Source organism: Electrophorus electricus, chromosome 9, assembly GCF_013358815.1.
Source record: "Electrophorus electricus isolate fEleEle1 chromosome 9, fEleEle1.pri, whole genome shotgun sequence".
Lineage (NCBI taxonomy): Eukaryota > Metazoa > Chordata > Actinopteri > Gymnotiformes > Gymnotidae > Electrophorus > Electrophorus electricus.
In genome coordinates this window covers 8,102,910-8,126,762 of record NC_049543.1, presented here as the reverse complement: position 1 = coordinate 8,126,762, position 23,853 = coordinate 8,102,910, and the positions used below count along the sequence as shown (strand labels likewise).

Here is a 23,853-nt window from a genome sequence, read left to right as displayed (position 1 = left end):
ATGAGAACAGGAAGGAAAGCTATGTGTCATTCCATGGTTAGTGTGAAAGAAATGCACATCCTCTTTACCCCTTTTCTTTAAATTCATATGACACAGATCATTATGTGGCTGTCAACACAAATCACTGGAGAGAGAAAAATGTACAGAGGAAAAGCGAGAAAAAGTTCCTCAATTCTTTTGAGGTTTACCTAAGAATGCAGGCGTCATTTCTCCTCAGTCTTATACCACAGCCAAATTCTTTTTATATTCCAGCCTTCTTGCCTCCTCTTAAGATCAAGAGTCAAACATACTGCAGAATGCACAAAGGCTACCTTTCTTAAAAAACTCCATATTCCAAATCTATTACATAGCCTAGATGGCATCCATAACCACTCAGCAAAGTCTTACTTTTTGACCAAAATACATTTTGGTCTATAGCCAACCCCTACCCCCAACTCCCCACCAAAACAGGCACAGTAACCAAAAACAAGCATTTATATTCAGTGACATGCATGTTGTTCTACCATTCACTGTCAACAATGATGTCAGAGACTGGAAAACATTCCCAGCAGCTGCATATAAACTCAGGGAGCAAATCCCAGTGGCTGCCTTGCCACTGGCTTCTCTGACAAATCACACCTTAAAAATAAAGCCCATAAAACCACAGCTAAAGGTATTATCTTTATTTCAGTTCTTCAACTAAGAGCCTTAAAATGAAGTCTAATTAAAACAATGGTAAAGGGAATGGGTAGGAGAAATGTCCTCTCGGATTCCTACCCAAAAAGTCTTATCTGTACTGTCTGCTCTGAGTGTTCAGTCAACTGGAACAGCAAGATAGCAGAGTCCTTTTTACATGACACATCCCACTTATACAGAATAAGGGAGCAGACATTCTCACATTCCCATTCTCAGAAATATAAATGAACAACTCAATTTCAAATTCAAAGTGGGTAACATCTGTTACAAAACCTCTTTTTTTTTGTTTGTTTGTTTTTTTTGGTTGGTTGGTTGATTTCTTTTCCTTTACTATTCACACCCTTAAAACTCTCTTTACCATATTTATAAGGACCTCTTGCATTTTTCTTTTTTTCTACCATATGCAGAAATCCTTTGCAATGTCCTCCTCCAGTTGGTCATCTATATAAACCCTTTGCAATGTCCATCTGTTTCAGAGCTGAAGATTGTCCTAGGACAATATCATTACATTTAATGGGCCCTTAATAATTATGTCACTAAATTTACCTTTGAAGGTTTTGTCCAGGTCAAATACTGAATGGTGAATTATAAAATTATTATTTTATTTAAAAAGTTTTTTATGATAATCAAGTTCATCAAAACATTAATAGGTTTCATAACATCTGACTGGAAACATTGTCATAATGTTGTGGCATGCCAGTATGAGGCCAAGATGTTACCGTAATTTGATATCCGGAGGTTAAAAAGTGCACAGATCATCAAAAAGTATGTGTCGTCTTTTAACGTCAAAGGCCACTAAATATCGAACAATGTTGTCAGATACCTTACATTTTGGAGGGTTTAAGCTATACAAGCCATTATTAAAACAACCTACTGTAGAAGATGGCCTTGGTTAAAAATCTTAAAAAAAAAAAAAAAAAAAAAAAAACGGCTGGGGGAATTATAGTCTGCTGAGAGAGACAGTTCAGTTCTCTTGCGCAGCTCACAGCTCGGCGCGTCAGAGGGTTTTAACCATAGCGACCAATGAGGAGTGAGTACATATTTACAGTCTGGTCTGCAGAGGGTTAAAATCCTTGCTCAAGGCAGCACTTTGTGGGGGAGTTACCAAGTCTCAAGCTGCAGTAACATCACAGCACATTCCAAGGCAGTCCGAGGCTGCCAACATCTTATTAGAACCACATCTCGGGCCCGGGAGTAAGGCTGGGGCTATACGGGGGAAAGACTCGACTGTAGGTTATCCAAAATCGTCATCCGCTTTACCGGTTCTGACAAAGTACTAAGGAGTAGGTTATGCAAGGTTCAAGTCCAGCTGGTTAACTTGTCGGTAAGTGCGTTGCCTATAGCCGGTTTTTCGTACCTAAATACAGGTTACTTATTTTTTATATATTAAAAAAGAGACCTGAACGATTTTCATTTGGGTAAGTTTGATAAGACGGGAACATTACCTGGCACATTATTTCTTCAAAGTATTTCTATGCTATTCCCATTACATAAAATCTGCTATTATCCTAAATCCGTTATTTTTAATTATTTGAACACTGTGTATTGGTCTTCTTCTATAGCTGTTCTTTGTGTGGTCTTCATCATAACAGTAGCCCTTTAGATGCAACCTGTTGTTATTTTTATGCTATTAGCGATCCAACCTGAATGTGACATTAACCTACAGATAACCGATCGACCCCCGCCCCCTTGGGTTGGCTGTTTATCCTATATTGTCAAATGCGAAATGTCAGATATTTAGCCAGAACGCATGTGTGCGCTTTTCTGACACCTATGCCTCTGTGCGTTTGGGTTAAACGTAGCCTACGCAGTCTCACGACAAAACGAGCCGTTGTGGTTTACCTAATGACCGCAAATAGTCTTGGTTCCTTCGTATTTTAAGACGGGTGAGCTGTAATTTATATGGCTTGTTACGCGCCTGCAAAATTGAAGGTAGGCTTTGAACAAATGTACGCTCGCCTATGTTGGGTTTCGGCATTATTGCCATTTTGTCTCTTTCCCTTTACAACTGACTAATTCAAAGTGTCATGTTCTAATTTTGGTCAAGGATATTTTCAATTGTAGTGGGTTGCTCAGTACTTTGTATAGCCTGCTGATGTTTCGCTCACTTATTCTGTTCATAATTAAATGAACTACATTTTTAGCGAAATGAGTAGGGTTATTTGACAGCTTTCGTCAAAAGCCGGCTGGTTTCTGACCTAAATATACAAATGTTCTCATTTTTTCGAGCACATGCATAACAGACATGTATAACAGACATGCATAACTAACTAGGCATTAACAGAATAGTCAAAAATGTTAGTAAAGATAATAGATTGGGTTATTTACAGAAAAACTATCATTTCATTTATTAAATATAGACTTATTGGTAAAGTCAACACCAAGAACTGTTGGGGTTGTTAATTTTAGGAGAACATGTGTACAAACACTTTTCTTATGAAAGCAGGTATGATCTCAGTGTGAAGGAATGTATGTCTTTATAGACCTGGATCATTATGGCAGTCCAGGATGTAGAGAAGGCGAAAGAGAAATAGTAAAGAGAGATGACAGGGAGAGGGAATAGATGGAATGAAAATATGTTTTGGAGCTTAAATGCATGGCCAGCATACAACTATAACTGAACCATTTTCTTCTTTCCACGTTACCTCACCACCCCTCATGTTGCATCTAATAGAGGAAATGCCACTGTAAACTCTTTCCACTTCCTTTCATAAGGAAAGGGGCAGATACAGTTGATGGAACATGTAAGTGTTTTAAACAGAGCTGACTTTCAAACAGTTTGAAGTCATGTAAACATTACCAGAAATGTCATGAGAAAGTGTCGGTTTTGCTTCTGTGACTTCAGAATTGAACATGCACCTAGCGAGGTTAAACAGGAAAAGGCTGTGCCCATGGTCAAAACACCCATAAATACCCCAGCTGGGAACAGTAAATCATTATGTATTTAACTGTGTATTAAAAAGTGAATTATCATTTTAAAAAGTTCTTGAGTATGACTCAGAGCAAGACACTTGCTTTTCCCCCCTCTCTGTTGGTACAATGTGTGCAGTTTTATTGGAAGCAGATGTTGGCACTCGACTTCATTTCCCTCCTTGAGTCATTCCTTCACTCCTGGCTACTCTCAACCATTTCTTCTCTCCAGCTACCCACCAGCTATGTTGCTTTCTCCCTTCATTAAAGGAAAAGAGAGTTCAGCAAACAAGAGCCAGTACAGAGAAAGAGAAAGTCTCCGTTAAGAATATGGATTTTTCCAAGCTTCTTCTTGTTTGGCCTCTCTTTGTTGTCTTTCTGTCTGTGTGACTTTTTGCTGAAAGAAATTGACTACTATTTCATTGGCGACATATACAGGTCACCAGAGAGGCATGGAAGCTCTTTACGTGAAGTATGGTATTTCACTGTGGTGGCCACATGCAGGGCTAAATGACCTTTGCACTGGGTGTTTGTTTGGAGTCCCACTTTCCCCCTTGTGAAACAAGTATGAAATCTGGACAGTTGCTTAAAGCTCTGCATTGCTTTTTAGTAATAAAAAGCAAAGGAAGTTGATGCCAGATGTAGAACCACTTCTTTATCTTGACCTCCATTACAAAACAAACTGAAAGTTGGGATTTTCAACTACCAGGACAATCATAATGTAGACAAGGTGTCATTACACCAGAGACCTTGAACCTTGGGCTCATGTGATGGTGATTTGGATATGTTGATGTGGATTTGAAACCTGCATCAGTGGATGCCATGGTAATTTGACCTGTATTGTCTCAGCTCTCCATGATAACAGTGGTCAGTATGAGTGAATGTTTGACCTGAAATTTAAACTATAAGGCCAGTACTTCATGTACCTTATTTGTGAAGAAATCCTTAACTTACCTCTTGCTTTTGGGATTTGGTAAGAGTTTTTTTTTTCCTGCAAAGAGTGTATTTACATAACAGTGTATTCTTAATTATACCCAAAAACCAACAATGTAAATGAATTTGCAAAGCTAATTAGTGGGTCTGGGAGACTTGGGAGGACATCCCTGTTGGTGGGACTGTGTCAGCGCCAAGGTTCACAAACCATTATAACCCAAAGATCACTGTAACACTCCAGTTGAGCTACAGTACATTTGGGTGTTCTGTAAAATGCCTAAGTCAGCTTTTAATTTAAGTTCACTTGGATATTAAAGGCAAGAAGTCATTTTCATAAAAGGCCTTAAGACAGATCTTGGCATTGTTTAATATTTTAACCAGATGTTTTAACACCACCATAATACTTATGAGACATGTAAGACCACACAAGATGATGACTTAAGATTGTTTGGTTGAACTAAACAATACTTTTCTTCCACAATTTAAAGCCTCTTCTTACTGTGGGGAATTATGGGAATATTTGTGGATCCTAATCATTTCCCATGAGAGGGCACTGTTTGAATGAAAACAATGTAAATTCATGGTAATTATGTTAAACACCTGCTTTGGAAATATGTTAAAAGCCTATTATGCTTATTTTCAATTTTCTGGACAATAGCTTAAATCTCTTTAGACTTCATTGTAATATAAAGGTATATTTCTTGTTGCTTTACTGTTAGAGTATGAACTGAAGTGAATTCATAAATATCACAAGTCTATAGGCAATAAATACCTGGCATTTATAGAAGTGTTATATTTAGCTTAAATAGTTCTGGTATTTGTGTGTGTATATATATCTTGGCTTTTGAAAAATCGATTTTATATTACATCATTTATCAGTATTGTAACAGCATCGTACATTTTGCAGCTTCACAAAAGACATATATTCAAGGGCTCATGATCATTTCTTTGCATTGCAGTTCTTATTTATGCGCTTGTCTTGTTCTGGATCCTGAAAGGATAAACTCATTTTTCTGCAAACTCAGGGGTGATGACTGAACAGCAAACCCTCTGTCAAGGCTCTGTGTGTACCTTTGTTAATTTTATTTGATTATGTGTCTCTGACGATGGATTGTGTGTTTGCTGTGCAAATGAGAACAAGGCTGCCAAAACCTTCCCCAGTAGCATGAGGGTGTCATGGAAACCATTAGGAAGATGCACTGCATCTGTGACAGTGCTGCATCAGTTTTATGACTTAAGCTCTCATGCCTGTAGATTTGGCTCGGTTTTGGATAAAATGACTAATCTTTGATTGGAAATGAACCGGGAGTCCTGGCTCTCCATCAACGTCACATATGTATACTTACTAACAAGAACTATTTCAACGCAGTGATTGATGACCTGGGGGAACATTAGTGGTTCACTCGGGAAGACGTGTCACTCAGAGTGCAGTAAAGGGGCTCAAAGGGGGCTCTATGCATTAGGTTTTGTAGCTCAATTAAAAAATAAAATAATTCAGTATGTGGAATAATATTGAATACAATATTTTACCAACATAATATGGTCTCTGTGAAGCTAGTCCAATATGAGATTGAAAATAAAATGGTGCAATTTGAAAAAGTTTTATTTATCCATTTTAAGTTATAGTGTATGCTAATGCAGCCAAAATGACTTTCTGTACTGAAATGCATATAGTTGTAGATACTGAGTATTATCTGTTCAATTTGTATTACAGAAAGGTTTAGATTTTAACTTTAACAGTGTTCGGAGGATCAAAGAAATGACTTCAAACATTTTGCAGCCTTTGCAGCGTTGCCCTGTTTCTTACTAAATCAACACCCTGGGAGATACTTTTTGTCCAGAGAGCCCAGAAATTCTTAGCATAGGAAGAGGTGGAGGTACCTTGGCTTGCAGCCATTTTTTGATATGCATATTTAAAGAGCGCCATGGTCTGTGTGAAGAAACAGCCATGAAGCCAGGCAGCCAGGGAAGAGGGGCGAATGTGTTTACTGTACACTCATTGTTCTTCCTCGCCGGAGGTACTCTCAGAGTTGCACCTCCTGTCCTGGCCCCCTTCTGCTCTGGAACAGCGTCCTGGCCGGCGAGTCAGCAGGGGGGAGAGAGAGAACACCGACGAGCTGGAGGTCTTGGCAGGGCAGAAACGGAGTGTAAATATTGATGTTGGTTTTAGGGTTTAGCTTTGGCCAGGAAGTTCTGTAGTCATCTGCGTTAGTGTATGTTGGGGGTGGGGATGGGGGGGAGTTTTAAAGGTACAGGATGCCTTGTAATGACTTCTAAAGAATTGCTTTAGGCACGGTTTCATAAAGTTGGGAAATGAGTTATGAGAGCCTGTCAACTATCTATTTAAACTAAGGCTGTCCACAGAAGAAGACAAGCTTTTAATTCATTAGAGTTCTCTAGACTAGAGATTGAATGGTTGGTTGTGTTTAGTATTTTAATAGTAGGAGTGCTGGCTCAGACGTTTTTGGGGTTTTTTTTAAACTAAATATCAAACTACACTTTGCTTTTAACATATTATAGTTAAAAATCTAATTAGAAATCAATTAGAACATTAGGACAGTCAGGGTATATTACATCTAAATGTAATGTCCAGGTTTGGTTCGTCAAATCTTTTCATTTATATATATCATTATGTGTTGAAGCAAAGCACTTTAAACAAACATCAAAAGTCCATGATGACCATTATAATGGGCTTAGCAGTTGTACTGTAGCCTCATACCTTAACCTTTTACCTAGCCTATTGCGGTGGCTGTTTAACCGACTGTGGGACAGTTTAGCAATAAAAACATTTTAAAAACGCAAATAGTTTTAGGTACAAATGAAAAAGGAAAGTAAACCTTTATATGGATATTTAGATATTTATTTATTCCATGTTCCACATTCTCCCAGTCTCTGCGTGGGTTTCCTCACACAGTCCTGAAATATGTAGGTTATGTAAAAATTGTTCTGATATGAGTGTGTGTGTGAATGACTGTATGTCTGCATACCCAGTGATGGAATGGCACTCTGTCCTGGGTGTTGTCCTCTCTCAACTTCCTGTGCCTGATGCCGTCCCCCAGGAGGCTGTGGTTTCCGATTGAGAGTATGCTGTGTGCAATTGGCTGCCACTTCTCACTGGTATGTTAACTGGATGTAAAAGCTGTGTGTTAATTGTAAAAAATCCTTGAGTCCTGAGAAAGGTGCTATATAAGTTACTTCATTCATTCATTCATTCGTTCATTTGTTCATTTGTTCATTTAACCTTTGATATTATGACCTCTTACAATGGGGATTATAAAGTGCAGCATTGCTTGTGTGTTTTAGAACAGTTATGAATATCTGTAAAAACAACCAATTTCAAGCAAAGACTTCTGCAACCTGTAACCTTTATTCATTCTTAAGTAGCACAAGTTGTGTGTGTGTGTGTGTGTGTGTCTGTGTGCGTGTGTGTGTGTGTGTGTGTGTGCGTGTGTGTGTGTGGGTGGGTGGGTGGGTGTGTGTGCGCACGTGCATGCAATGTGTATGCGTGTGCATGCACATATGTAAGTGCTCACTCATGTTAGTGCTTTTCAGTTTGTGTCACAGCCTGTTACCAGCTGTCAGGTATGTTTTACTGTCTGACCAGGCATACATCGCTTTCTCCTCTTCCCTTCTGACAGCTTGAGAGGCTCAGTGGTATCAGATATACTGATTTCCCTCAGGACTGCTGCCTAGATTATGAGGAGGAATAAATCAGGCATAGACTATAAATATTCTGTGACTGTCTTCCTTGCCTGTCAGCATACCAGATTCCTCTCATCTCCTTCATCCTCTCTTATAGCTTTTTCTTAGCTTAGGAAAGGTCATTAATTAGTGATCAAGGATGGCCACTTTAGAGCATTTTATTTTGTCTGCCTACCATCAGATGATCACACTGGGTGAGCTCAAGGCAGCTGGCTTTTATATTTACTTTTAATAGAACCTTTTCTGTCCTCATGGGCTTGCAGCTCTGTTTACATCCTTTGCTATCTGAAAGGTGGGGTCATGAATCAGTCACAGGTCTCTGGGGTGAATCAGATTAGAGTAAACGAGGAAGTATTAATGTCAGGTGACAGGGAATGTGTTTCCAGTTGTTGGCCTAAAACTGTGGGATACCCTTGCTGACTGGGGAAAGGGAGAGAGTGTTTTGAGCTAAGAACATGCAACCTTTCCTGTCTTGGGGAATCCTGCTGAAAGTATGGATGTAAATTGACCTTACTAAGAGGTCTACTGGCCTTCCTCAAACACAATACAATGCCAAAGTGCCTTTGTGGTGTATTATGTGTTGATAAATAATTTGTGTGATTTAGAGGATTTGAATATCTTGTTTCCAAAGCACCATAAACAATTCATGCTCATTATGCATAATATGAAGTAATTTGTCACAGTGAAGAACTCTCTTGCTTTCAGTTTTTCTCTCACGCTCCATGATCAGTGAGTTTGAATTGTCAGATAGCTTTGCTGCACTGCATTTTGTTTTGACCAAGAGGAGCAGAGAGTGAAAGAGTGAAAGGTGAACATAGGTGTGGCATGCTGTGCTCTTGAGTAAATAGACAGGAGGTAAGGGTAAAGATGTCCCAGATATTTGTGTCTTATTCCTAGTTGACCTGTTATAGCGAAAACAAACTTGGAAAAATAGCCAGACTATGGTAAGAGATTAGCAGAGATGGAGACTGTATGGATCCCAAATGTAAGGCAAACTCTTACTTCCTGTAGCCACTTTTACACTGTGTAAGGAAGGAGAAGGATATCAAAACCCTACATATCTATTAAGCACACCCATGAAACGTGCTTTCATCAGAAATGTCACGTGATCATATAGCTATTTTGTGGATCCATAGTAAGAGGGGAAGAGAGAACACAAAGTTAGCTGTAATTGGTCATCGTTTTGAGAATTCAGAATCACTGCAGTGTGCACTCATTAAACAACTGTTAGGAAATGTGGGTCAGTGTTGCAGAAGATAAGATGACTGGGTTAAGGCCAGACTGGTGGGTGGGGTGTAATAAGCAAGGGAAGAGGTGTATTTATAGCTCAATGGTGAAGTCATATTACCTGAAGGCTTCAAAGTACAGCAAGTTTATTCACCCTCTGTTTCTCTTGATTAGGCAATGGGCCACGCAATACAGCTTGTATTAGAAATATGTTTAAAGCAGAAAAGATACCACTGCACTTCTAGAAAGTAAAGCCGAGTAGCAGTGAGAGCTAATTTGAAACCCATTAATGGTCAACAAAAGGACACTCATTATAATTTATATGTTACTATGTTTCAAGCAGTATGCCTGCTCCTAATTGGCAAAAATAGAAAAGATAAAAATGCAGTAATTGTAATTTTTTTTAATTGTACTTGCCAGATTCTTAGGTCCCTGCACTCTCCTAACCAAACTTCTCTCTCCTCTCCGCAGAACATGTCCTGCTGACCATGGTCCACTGCTGAGTGAAGCTGTGCTGAGCGCCCTGAAGAGTGGAAGCAGAGAGAGAGAGAGAGAAAGAGAGAGAGAGAGAGAGAGAGAGAGAGAGAGTTGCTTTTGATTGCCCCATCACGTGAGGCTGGCCTCCTGACATGTCTGCAGAGGTGGAGAGCGGTGTGCCTCCGGTCGAGCAGGCACCCACCAAGACGCCCTCCAGGAGAGAGAAGAAGAAGGGTACACCCCCACATTTCCCCTTCCCAGCATGCTGTACGGTTTAGCTAGCAAGCACGTGGGCTGAAGTGCAGGCTATCACAGATGGTTATGGTATTTTCAGCCTGGTTGTTTTCCTAACGCACCGTCAGTCACGGTAGGAAGGCTCATAGCCATGTACTGACATCTGGTTTATCTCAGCCCCTTTTTGTTTGTCTTTTTTATTATTTTTAATTTTTTGGGGGGTGGGGATGGTGATGTGGGCTTTCTCATAGGAGAGCAACTCGCTTGCAGAAAAGGTGGTCAATGGACAAGGTTCTTGGGCTGAAATTAGGTTTTATGATGTAACAAGAAAAGTTAGTATCTTAGATTGTCATTAGAGGGATTAGTAACAGTGTCTGTCAGGTCTATGCGCTGCATCTTGTTCCCGGAGGATGAATTGTACTGGGCACCGAGCCCAGTGTCCACGTCTCTGCACGGCTCAGCAAAAACAGGCTTATGCCACGGCAGACCTCCATATAATATAGCCACTGAAGTGCAGCTTAGGCTTCCGTTTGGGAGCGTGCTGTGTTTTGCCTCTTTTGTCCTCACCACTTCTTCAGATGAAGCACTGAATGGTTTGGTTTCTATCAGAAGCTCACAAAGCATTACCATTACTTCCATTACTCTGTCATTTATGCTATCATTTAATACCTGAAGCCTTAAGGTTATTGTTTTTCTAAATCCAGAATGAGACCCTTAAAAATTATATAGGTGTCAAGTTACATGATGTAGAAATCTGGTGTGCATGAGCTTTTGTCATTACTTCTGGGAAAATGGCTTTCATGTTAATAGCAGTTGCCATTTGTCTTTTATATAATTTCCAAGAGAAGTCTTTATTAGTAGCTCAATCCATAGGATATTACATATGTGTTAATATAGTTTGATTTTAAATTTATATGTTCTTCATTTGGGGGGGGGGGTACACATGAAAGGGCACATTTGTAATGTTTAACAGATACCCCATTCAGATCTCTTTTTTTCCTTTGAGTGGAAAAAACAGAAATTCAAAGGATTGTGCTTTGACTGGGTTTAATTCTGTCCAAGTCACAGAATATGAATGCTCTAAGTATCCATGGTATTTTGAGGCAAGTGTGTTGCTTCAGGCTCATTATATGCTTAGGTTAGATTTCGCACAACATAACATCCAGAACTAGAATTCTTAGAGGCATTCAAACATTGCCAAGTTATTACATGAGTATTACACACTTGCCATTCAAATAAGTCCACCAGCTGGTCATGAAAGGCAGCTAATGAAGTAGATCTGGCTGGTGAAGATACTTGGTCCTGTGTACATTTGGGTCCTTGAGTGAATTTCCCCATCTAGTTCCATGACATTGCTCAGCGTCTTCTGAAGTAGGTCATAGTGGCTAACTGAACTAAAAGCCCCTGTGCAGCAGTCCACGGGCTTCCTTGACCCAATCGTTTTTTTGGATATATTTTGCTAAGCTAAGCCCAGTGCACAGTGGTATTGTTTGCCTTGCCTGGCTTGCTCATACCAGAAGAGTGCGCCAGTGATGGATTCCATTAGGGCTCTGTTTCTGTTTCCACAAGGCCTTCCAGCTGCGACTGCGAAAGGCTCTCCGCCGTGCCTGTTTATGATCCTTTTCCACAGGCATGAGCACAGCGGGACTGATTCTCCCAGTCCCACGCTGAGGAGCCTGGACTCTGATGTGCATCTGGGGCAGAGGGATGAATCGCACCATGATACATGCCCCAATGAAACACCAGCTGCAATGTTAATCACGTGAACTGCTGAAAAGAACTTTCAGCTAGATGACTGAAGTTAATGAAGTTCCGTTTTCGGGTTACCCCAGTTTGTTTCCACAGATGACAGTTTGAGATATGAAAACTGAGATATTGTGGTTTCAATGGTATCTGAGGGTGTCTATGTTTTCCTTAGGCATTTCCTTAGGCATTTAGCTTTCCAAAATGTCTGCCTAATGGGTCAGTTTACCTCAGTGCCAGTATCACTTGCTTGTACTTTTAAGGATCTGTCACTTGCTAATATCAAAGCACACATTGTATGAGGAGCCTGAGAGGAAACTTCTAGCCTCAAAATAACGCTGTCTTGTACAAAAGTAGCTAAGTGGTCATAGATCCTGATGTAAATGATTTCCTAGAGACTAGGAAATCATCAATGCCTTTTATAACAAACATATTAAGCTTTTTAACAACATTTACCATTTTTTTCTACACAGAGTAGTAGCTATATATGGGAGTCTGTGGAAAGGGAGTCATTGTTCTGAGCTTGTTTTACACTGTTCAAGATCTTAAAAGAATTCTGACCTTAGACCATCATCCACAAACTGTCTTTGCATTAGATCAAGAGTAAGATTACATGTGTTGTTTATTATAATTGCCCCTTAACAAGGACTGAAGCCTTCCATCTTATTCCGCTGGCCAAGAACAAAGTCAACAAACCCTGTTGTGTCTGACTTATACAAATGGAGAGGAAGTGACTGAAAGAGGCCTGCACATTCACTGCCGTGATGTGTTAGTGGGGGTTGTCTTGCGCCCTGGCGCTAACAGGGGGAACCTCCAGCCCGTCAAGACCCCGCATGCCATGAATGCCAATATCGTCCCTAGCAGGCAGGACGGCGGTCTGGGCTCCTGCCCGGCCGTACCCGCTCTTTCTCTCCCGCGCCCCGCCCCTGACATCTAAGTGGGGCCAGCGGCCAAGCAGGGGGTGGGCCCTGCCGCCTGAGCTTCAGAGTAAGAGAGAGCGTGAGGTGCAACAGACCAGAAGAGGACAGAGGGCAGGGAAGTCAAAAACCTGAAAAATGCTAAAAGATAGTAGGGTCACCAAGAAGCAAAAACCAGTAAAAATGCTCTTGGTCTTAATATCTGTGTTTTGCTGGGCCTGGCAACATGGATTTTGTGTGTCCAAGCAAAACTGGAGCTGTGGGCCAGGGTGTTTTTAGTGACACTTGACATCATAGTGCAACATATGCTGTGATCTCTTAGATGTTCTCTGAACACTATCCTGTTAGTTTCTGGTCATCATCATAACATAGGTGCCTTTGTGATGCATACTCTGAATAACTGCCTTACTTGAGTACTTTCGACCACTTAAAGCAGTCAAATCTAAGGCAGCGAAATGAGGAGACCTTTTAGTGAATTACACACAATCACCTTAATGTTCTTAGTGTACTTGATGATGGGTTGTGATGATGTGGAAGAACCAGTACTGGCTTTGCAGTTGTTAAGTGTGTAGACTTGGCTAAAAGCTGCCTTTTCCCAGCAGTTTGTCCCTATGAAGTCACACATGGAAAAAAAAAAAATCTTTTTGCTTTACAAGTTCCAAAGTGATTCAAAATATTTTATAAAAATGTTTTTGTCCTTTGTAAAAGAATTATGGTTTATGTATATCAAGGAGCCATGTAAATATCAGTTCACAATATCTGTGAATCTTTCACCTGCTTTATGACAGTATTTTCCTCCCTTAATAAATGTATTATAAATGAAAAGAATCACATAGCTTTGATTTTTGCGCTTGTACTTCAGTTACTACAATTCAAGTACTACAATTCGCAATGTAGCACTACATTCTGAATGCTAGCCGAAGGCTACGGCTCATTATCGCATTGTTACACTGTAAGCAGAACTATCATTTGTGATACTCCAGTCAGTCCAGTCCTGTGGTGTGACCATGTTTTCCCAACATCACTATTCTTGTCACTGGTATAACTGGCAGTTCATTCAAGTCATCAATTTTCTCTGTTTCTAATGTACTTTAAAATTGTGTTAGATGTTTTCATCTTGTTCTTTTTAGATAAATGTGTACTCTTGTGTGTCTTTCTAACTTAGCTGCAGCCAGCCCGGAGAAAACGGATGAGTTACTGTTAGCCAGGTTCAGAGGTGATGGTGTTCGGTACAAAGCTAAGTTAATTGGTGTGGATGATGTGCCTGAGGCCAGAGGGGACAAAATGAGCCAAGATTCCATGATGAAACTGAAGGTAGGTTAAAGGGCAAACATATAAAGAGGTATTTCATTCACTTTCAGCTGAGTTTGACCCTGCAAAACAACAAAAAGCCCTTCTGATCAAAACCTATACATCCTCGCAAATTGGTACTTGTAGTTGAGTTGAAGGTTGTCACAGCAAACCTTACACATTTCAATTGGAATGTCTTTATAAGAAGACATGTCACCTTTATTGTTCCCTTAAAGCAAGGTTGGTTTTATTGACATAGCAAGGTTAGTTCTAAAGCTTCATACATCCTGCTTTTTGTGTGTCTGTTTTCAGGGGAAGGCGGCTGCCGCACGCTCTCAGGGCAAACACAAGCAGAGAGTGTGGGTGAACATCTCTCTCTCAGGAATCACCATTACGGACGAGAAGACAGGAGTGAGTCCCATCTTCCATCTACGGCCAATGCTCGTTGTCCCCAGTCATCCCATTTTTCTGAAGAGACATCTCTTATTTTAACTCCCTTTGTTGTGCATGATGTCTCCTCTCCAGGCAGTAGTGCTGGAACATGCAGTGAATAAAATCTCCTTTATCGCTCGTGACGTGACTGACAATCGAGCATTTGGCTATGTTTGTGGTGCAGAGGGCCAGCACCAGTTCTTCGCCATTAAAACTGCACAGCAGGTCTGTTGGATTCCTATTGGGTTTGTGCTGGATTGCTTTCTCTCTCTCTCTCTCTCTCTCTCTCTCTCTCTCTCTCTCTCTCTCTCTCTCTGTCTCTCTGTCTCTCCTTATCTTTCTCTGTTTATCTCTATTATACACATACCACACCCAAAATAGAATCACACATTTACACACTTTCACTCCCTTTTCTTTCCTAACACCCCCAAATGCACAAGTACCAATTCATTCACACCCCCTCCCACACACACACATGATTTCAGGAAGTCCACTGTTTAACAGCATGTGTTTCCTTTCAGGCAGAGCCTCTTGTCATTGACCTGAAAGATCTCTTCCAGCTCATCTTCAACATGAAGAAAAAAGAAGGAGAAGGCTCAAAGAAGGTATGGGATATCTCTGAAGGTAGAGATATAATGGAGTATTATTTTGTTCTATTTGGAAAATTTCTGTTATGACATTTAATACTGTTAGAATAAAATCAGTACTCTTGCTTTAGAAAGTTACTTAATTAAGAATGCCATCAAAATACATGAAGATTGTATTGAGGTATTCATATAAAGTCACACTACAGTCACACTATAAGTTTTTTTTTTTAATCCCAAATTTTGTATCCAGAGCATTTAGTGTTTGTTTTTTTTCCGTCCACTAAAAAGTATCATTCTAAATTAATTCTATACTTTTTCTGGCATAAGATTACACAAATAAATGGTCCTTTTTGGAGTCATTTACTAGATACAGTCATAGGTTAACATAATAAGATTGACTAGATCCATATTTCCAAATATTCCAAATAGCTCCAAAATTTAATTTTTTTTCAGTTTTCCTTAGTTTTAGCACCCACTCAATTTGTCATATGCTTTGTCTGGGTTCATCCTGGCCCTGATTGGTACACACATGAAAAGTCATTTACCTTGTTCCCATATACATTCAGCAGAGAAATCGTAGCCTGCTTTCAAGCTGGCTTTTCTGTAATTAACCTCTACTTTTATCTCTATTATCACAATCCAACATCTGTTCCATTCTGTCTGCTTTAGCTTTTTTGTAGTCTGTTATCTTTGCTGTCTTGCTGATCAGATTCTGTATCCTCTCCAGGAAGAATTAAGTAAAGCGGTAGAGGTAAGCATAGACATCTACCTTGTAGTCAAAAGTATTCATTATAAAAATATTTTAATGCATGATATCAGAATATCTGAAAGATGTCCCTCCCCCATCAGAATGGCAGTGAAGCCTCACACACTGGTGAAAGAAAAGTAAGTATTCTCTGTTTTGTCATCTCTTGGTTTAGACTCCATTAATGTTCTGTTCAATACCAAAACAGTGGTTTAATGTATGTATGATGAGCGTGACAGTGAGCAATCTCAGGTCTACTACAATTGCTCAACCAGCAGACTTACCCACACCAATTCTAACACCAAGATCTCTTACTAGGCCATCAGTCTCCATGTTATGTCCTAGCCATTAATTCCCCGGGGGTAAAGAAGTCACTAAGACATGCCAAGTATAACCATTCAGACTCCTGTCTCGTCCTCCTCTTATTCTGTCTTCATGAATTACCTCCACTCCAAGACCAATCCATCTGTTCTCAGTCTTGTGGCTGGCTTTGGCTACTTTGTATTAATTGTAGTCATTGGTTTCCTTTAGTGTTTTTGGCATGTAATGTCTCATTTTTCCCCTATTAAGCTATTTTTATTCCTTGTCTGTTTTCTCACAGGGTGTTGACCAGTTAGACTTGTTTGGAGACATGTCAACTCCACCAGACTTACACTCTACCACGGTGAGGGCAAATCTAAACAGCTTAATCCAACTCAACACATTTATTATACTTCAGTTTGACGTGAAAACAATAGTGGATTTTATGTGTATGTGTAATTATTTATCAATGATCCAATAATACAATTCTTCAATAGTTAGAAGAAAAGGCCCCCCATGAGTATTATTGAGATCAAGATCTCAACGTTTCATTTCTGGATGGAAAGCTTTTGCTATGTCCATTTGCTATGCCCTAACTCAAAATGTTCAAACACAAAACAATCTTTACTGGAGCAATGGCACATTAAATAAATGATGAACATGGTGCCTGTCAAGCATAACTGAGGCTTTTCAGACATAGGCTCAGCTCTCTTGTCCAGCTGTGGAGCTGGTCCTTGATGCTGAGTGCCTGGTCTACTCACAGAGTGTCTAATTGACCCAGCTTTACGGAAATGAGATCTTTGGGAATGGAAGAGCATGGCTGAAGCCAAGAAAAATTCCAGACGCGGTACCTCACACACGGCGCGGTTGTTGGGGGAGAGAGGACCTACACGGCAGTGGTGCATACAGCTGCATGAAACAGATTTTTGTCATTGTGACTTTAAGCACAAAAACTTCTAGAGTTGATTAGTCAAAATGTCTGGAGCTTTTTCATGTTTCAACAGGGAACAAAATGGATTGTGCTGTTGATATAGCTGAATAAGTCCCTTGACTATGAAAGCACTGAGCTGGAAATAAAATATAAAATACTAAAAAAAACATCAACTTGATATTTGTTATAATATTTTATGGCTTTTGTGAGTTTTCCTTACACATTTTATTGGGTTTTGATGTATTATCTGTTGTTTTCCATTAAATTGCAATAACTATGAGAGCTTAAATCCAGGTAATGCCATCATTAAAATGTCTGTTGTAACATGTATTCCACCATCAGAAGCATGCACTGTAAAAACATTTTGGGCAAAATGATTTTCTAGTCATGCCCTTTCTTAAGGTTTGACAAAGGCATTCTCTCTAGTCAGTCATCGCATGTACACATGAGTGATTTTGAACCATGGCATTAATGTTATTCATCTCATTGCATGTTTTCATTGCATTGTTATGCCATCCTAGGAAAACAAAACAAATAACATAGTATGTCCATGTAACTAATGACTTCATTCTCTTCTCTCAGGAACCAGAAGACATCCTCCTGCTGGATCTGTCTACTGAGATAGACAGCAATCAGAACTGTGTGAAAGGCAACCCCTTCACCAGCCCATCTGTCTCCTCTGCCCTCAGAGCCCAGTCCAGCCTCTCGCCTGAGAACCCTTTCTCCTCACAGCTCAGTTTCTTCCCCACCCCAAGTCATGACCCCTTCAGCGATGACCCCTTCTCCAAAAGCAATAACCAAATAGCGTGCGACGGTGGCCCCACCTCAGCCGGCCACGGCTCCACCCACGTTCCCAATGGCGGTCCCAAGAATGGTGACTCTGACTATCTGGGCCAGCAGTTTGACCAGCTTTCCAACAGGACGGTGATACAGGCACTCAGTAATGGCCAGTGGCCACTAGATGGCAGGGCAGCAGAGGCAGCTGCCTGGACTCAAAACGGCATGCCAGCAAGGGAGCAGAATGGCCAAGATGGGAAATCGACACCAAACCTGTTCCTGGAGGCCCTGGAGAGGACCCAACCTATTCAGAATGGAGCGAGGCACGAGAACGAAGGCAAACCTGAGCCGGCCCCCAGTCAAGCCAAGGACTCGGTCCTTATAAGCCCACCTCCACTCAACACAAAAGCTGGCCGAGGAAGAAGGATTGTGAAGGTGAGGGTGGGACATGATACATTCTTTGTTGACAATAGTCTTCTTTTTACTTTTGGGATTATACACGGAATATGTATGCTGAAGAAGACTGTACAACAGAGAGGCTTTATTACATGTATAGAAGTGTTTGTGTGTCGGAGCATTAGTAAGCAGGCACTTTAGAAACCTAACAAACTTTAATGAAGTTCTGAACTTTTGAATGTCTTAACAGCTACAATTAAGGTCCATAACAGTTACAGTGGCCTCATGCAGTTCAAGAATATATTTAAATTGATAGGTTGTACATAATTGATAGGGTATACAGGGTAAACAGAATATGGTATACAGGGTAAACAGAATAGCTCATCATGCTGAACCTTCCATACTTCTCTTACATGGTGTTCTGATTTGACTTTTTTTTTTTTACTGCTTCGGTGAATGACAGACAACAGGTAAGAACTGATTCAGTGGTGCACTGAAAAGCTTCATGTTGTCTTACTAACTGCTACTTCAGTGGTTGGTGCTTTATACTAAACCCTTCCTGCAGAATCATAACAGTTGTCTCTCCACTTCTCAGTCTCCGACAAATGAAAAGCAACCTGCAGATCCATTCACTTCATCCAAACTGTCTGAGTCGCCCTCTCCTCCCCTGCCAGACAGCACCCCAGTCAACCCAGTCTATTTTTTCAGCAAGAACCCCACCAGCTCTTCAGACACCTTCACAAGCCTTGGTAACATTCTTGAAACCAGATATTAATCATTTGACCTTTATGTGAATTGTTTGACCTTTATGACGGTTTAGCACTTCAGAAATGACTTTAAAATGTCACAGTTTGCCATTCAGATGCAGCAGAGCATTACGTCTGAATACAAAATATGTATCCAGCACAAATGGCTATCATGTCTTGTGTCTGTAACATTTCAGGACATTCTAGCATGTCCACATCTACAGTCCGCTTTAGTTTTCAGGTTATTGTGTCGTCTACCATCAATAAATGGCATGTGTTGTCTCATCTTAACCTTTTGATCTTTTATCAAGGGGGGATGTCTCTTGGACCCTCATCTTCTTCCTCCGCTCTCGCTACAACTCCATGGAGCCAGCCCCTTTCCTCCATCTTCCCTGCTTCTAGCAGTGGCTCCCAGGCTTTCACGCCACCCCCAGCCTTCTCCACCTCACCAGTGTCCACCTGGGGAGGCACCCCTGGAGGTTTTGGGACCCCCACCACCCAACAGCTTCCATCTTGGGGGCAAACCAACACCCCTGTCTCTAATGGATCCTGGACGCAGCAGTCCACGGTGGGGAACCCCTTCCACACAAGTGTCTTTCCTCCAACTTCAAGTATGTTACCCGGGGAACAGCAGAGCTCCAGCCCTCCTCCACAGATCCCACCTCGTACAGCAGCTGTCAAAGAGCCCCCCAAAGTGGACACAAATGTCTTTGTGGACCTGGATCCCTTAGGGGAGAGAGAGATGAGAGATATCAAAGACATGTTCAAAGATTTCCAAATGGCTAAACCACCTAATGCTCTAGCTAAGCATGGTGAGAAGACAGATTTCGAGTGCAAAGTGGTTTTGGCGTATTCACGTGCATTGTGATTTGGCTTCTTCAGTCAGCCACTTTTGACTATTTGAGTAAATATGGCCACCTTGTTTATTGTGTTTCATGCCTTATGTTTACAGAGCCACTAAAAGTAGGTGGACAAAACTTATTTGATAACCCTTTTGGAGCTGGTCTTTTTGGAGCGCCAACACCTGCAACAGTAATTATTCTTTCCTTCATATATACTATGGTGTTATTAAAAGAATTAATAGATCCTTGCACAGGAAGTTGGTAAAATGCAATAATGAATTGTGATACAAGCATAAGTCAAAGAAGAGCAAGAGGCTTAGTTTTTCATAGTCTGTGTGCCTGCGTTGAATCTTACAGAGTACTCCTGCCATCAAGGCAGTGGGATCAGATCCCTTCAGAGACCCATTTGGAAACCCCTTTGCATGACAGCCATTCACAATGATGGATCCATAAAGTTCAGGTAAACTTAGGAAATGCAAGTATGAATTCAGAGAACCTTAAAAGAATGTTTCCCCCAAAAGTGTTCATATGGCCTGCGGATAGTTGGGGTGGTTTTATTTCCATAATGCTACCCATTCCTTACTTTTTCCATTTATTAGCGATATATAATTGGTAATTTTATGTGCTTGATATTCACAGAGGTTTGCATCGAGCCATATGAGTTCCCCGCAATGTGCAACCCATTCCGGTGCAGATCTTCATGCCCCACTGCCACTGCCATCTAGTAGGTAGAGTTCCTGAGGTCCTGAACTCCATTGAGCACTCCTCTTTCAATGAGTCCCAGCTACTCCGAAACACCGTAAAGGAGCACATGCCCAGAGCCTAAAGTCTGTGCCATTCTTGACTCCAATACTATAATATGCCTAAATAGTGTAAATGTACATTTAAGCTGTTGTGACTGACCATGGAAGTTGCTTAATATTATATGGCACTATAATAGTGGTTTTAGCGGCCACTGGCAAAAAAGCACAAGTCAATCAGAGGAAACAACTACGTTTTCATTGCACAGGTTAAAATAATCGAAGAAGACCTTGTCTATAAGTGACTGGGAATACAATAGCTTTGTATAGGTCACTGTTCTGTTCTTTATTGCAGTATTATTCTTTGTGTCTTTGGAGTTTTTTGTTTGTTTGTTTTTCTTTGCAAATGCTATGTCAGTTGCATTTATTATACATTGTACCTGATTGGTCACATGACATTTAATGACACTAATTAGTGATAGTGGAATGAAATGTTCTTGTACCTGTTGAACTAAATTGGAGGATTGTTTTCTTTTGTCTGTTTATTTGTTTATTTTCTTTTTTCTTTTCATTAAACCACATGAAATAAGTCAGAAGTCAGTCATAGACTTCTTTGTAGCCCAGTGGAGTAAATCAAAATTCCAAATTCAAATTGATATAATACTTGCTTATATGTTTTGATGATGGGCAGAGGATAAACAAACTATGTCACTCCTATGGAGATGATCGGATAAATGGGCAGGCTGTGTTTGGCACTCTGCTCCATACTGGTAAAACATAGGCATGTAAGCACACACACATACATACGCATGTACGCATGCGTGTACACACACATGCACACACACAATTCATCTCAGCAAGCCTGTCTTTGCTGTTCTTTTCTTTGAGCTTCATTGCTCTGTTCCGGTTGGGCAGGGCATACTATACTTAATACTTACATATTATACATACTTAGTACATACCACTAAGTACTAAGTTACTAGCTATATATATAAGTATTATCTAGCCTCTCTTTAAATTTTTTGTTTGTTTGTTTTGATGTATTTTTGTTCTAATATGTTCCTTTGTCTTGCATGGACACTGACAAGCCCAAATCATTCAGGTAGTACTTGACATAAGAACTGTGATGACATCTTGGTGCCATTTGGCTGCCCTTGTATTTAGAGATAAAGGTTGGACTCAAAGTCAAACTAACCCTTTTTTCATCATGTTACATTGTCTGAGAGACATATCAAGCAGATAAAATGCAGGAGAAATGTTCTCAGCACTGTGAGGTATAATAATTGAAACTTTAATAAACTGACTTGCTTTCACCTCAACAACTTTAAGGCTCAAAGGAAGAATGAAAGAATATCTCTGTGTACTGTACAGGAAGTTCAAGCAAATCATGTGATAATGAGCTATGTGTGTTTGGAATGTGTGTACTGTATTTCTGTGTACATATATAAATATATCTACTCTATTGTCCACTACGCCATTTATCTTGGATGTTGTATAACTGAAGTCCATTGAAATTGTAGTGAAATTGCAATAAACTGGAATTATAGTTAGTGGCATGGGCTTTTAAAAGTGTCCTATTTATCTATAACATTTCATATTTGAGTATCTGTCATCTAGGTATGCATCAGACATGATTTGGCTCTTTGATGAAAGGGTCAGTGGCACATTTTGATATTTTGCATAGACACTCCTATTTTTTGCTGTTATTCACACTTTATCGAGAAGCCTATGGTATGGGAATGAATGCTCGTTTTATTATGTCCTGAAAACCAGGAGGAGATGCACCACTATCCTATCGAATAAAATGTCAGATACGTTTACTGAACTGACAGTTGCATTGATGTTGTTTGATTACAGTCTTTTTAATGTTATTAATTCAGAAGATCAGCTCTGTTGATGCTCATCATGCAATGAAAGTCAGTATTCAGGGTAGCAGAGAAAACAGAAGACATTTACTGAACACCATTAAAAGTATATGACAAAGCGGTTGTCTCAAGAACAACTGAAAACCTTAAGTCAGGGGTTTCCTCTTATCCCTAAACTTATCTATGAATGCGGCCTGTTCTAGACTGTGTGGGGAAAACACCACTGTCTCTTTAATTTTTTTTAACTAACGCAGCATCTCTGCACACCATTCTTTTCAACCCAAGGTCTGGGTGTGTTTTTTTAAAGACCAGAGTTTAGTTTACGAGGTTAAAAGTCTTAACATAAACGAATATTGGCTACCAGCATTTAATTATTATTTTTACCTTATAATTTTTCAGCCGAATAAGTGGGCTACATGAAACAAGATACGTTCATGCAGAATTTAAAATGAATGTTGTTAAGAGTTACGACTTTATACCAAATAAAATAAAACTAGAACAAAGCCGTTAACTGACCTAATTATGTTTGCACTAGTTTATTCCCGTACCTTTAATGACATGACAGCATAATTTTTTAAGTAACGGGGCACATGTCTCATGTTGGCAGCCAATACACGTGCGTCAAATCAATTATTGCTGACTAGTTGCAAAGAGCTAATTATGGGAATTTTTTTTTTTTTTTTTTTTTTTTGCCTGGACGAAAATGGCGCATCCTTGTACTACAATACCCAGAATTCCCGTCTGGGGTGCTTCACAGATGATTCTTTACACCAGCGTGGTTGTTAAAAGCGCAAACCGGCCGGTATGGTGATAGTGATAGCTAGCTAGCTAGCTTTACAGAAAAATGTGACTGCGCAAATATTATCCTTTGCTGTCTTCAATATTTCTGCATTTATATCAACAGTGCTGACAAGCGGTTTAACGCAAGTGAGTCTAGATGTCTATTAATTTACATTCTTCTTTACCTTCTTTATTACAATTTTATCAGTTATACAATTTCAGAAGAATGGTAATCACTGTGTAGTCTCCGCAGCAGCCAGTAACCCTGGCCGTATAACTGGCAAAATCAGTTCGTCATATTAACGCATGCAATTGGATTAGTTGTCTGATTAGTTCTGTTACTGGATGCAGCTTAGCGCAGCTTTTAATCTATTTTCGTTGTAGCTACCATCTCTCCTTTTTTGATTATTTTTCATTATAGCTATATTCTACCCTTCTCATGTTGCTAGTAAATTTGACAGGTTAGTACCACAGTCGGTCGTAGAGGTCACTGTGTTCCTACTCACGTGGGTAAAAAACTGCTACGGTTTGTTTGTTTTTTTTAAATATCACAGTGACTTGGTCCTCCCAGTATTATATTGGTATTGCATGTAATTGACTTGAT

At 40.1% G+C, this 23,853-nt stretch overlaps 1 protein-coding gene across 2 annotated transcripts; it reads left to right on the top strand.

Moving 5' to 3' along the window:
* The first annotated feature begins 1,779 nt into the window (after window positions 1-1,779).
* On the top strand, window positions 1,780-22,429 carry si:ch211-204c21.1 (disabled homolog 2). 2 transcript variants are annotated; one of them, XM_027024244.2, is made up of 16 exons: window positions 1,780-1,999; window positions 7,510-7,635; window positions 9,919-10,158; window positions 13,984-14,132; window positions 14,421-14,519; window positions 14,634-14,765; window positions 15,062-15,145; window positions 15,855-15,878; window positions 15,977-16,012; window positions 16,474-16,536; window positions 17,686-18,315; window positions 18,872-19,025; window positions 19,334-19,834; window positions 19,975-20,054; window positions 20,222-20,324; window positions 20,504-22,429. In XM_027024244.2, the coding sequence occupies exons 3-15, from the start codon at window positions 10,077-10,079 to the stop codon at window positions 20,288-20,290; spliced, it is 2,103 nt and encodes a 700-aa protein (XP_026880045.2). In that variant the 5' UTR covers window positions 1,780-1,999; window positions 7,510-7,635; window positions 9,919-10,076; the 3' UTR covers window positions 20,291-20,324; window positions 20,504-22,429. The 2 variants fall into 2 exon arrangements, with proteins under 2 accessions (XP_026880045.2, XP_026880044.2); XM_027024243.2 differs by lacking the exon at window positions 7,510-7,635.
* The last annotated feature ends 1,424 nt before the right edge of the window (window positions 22,430-23,853 follow it).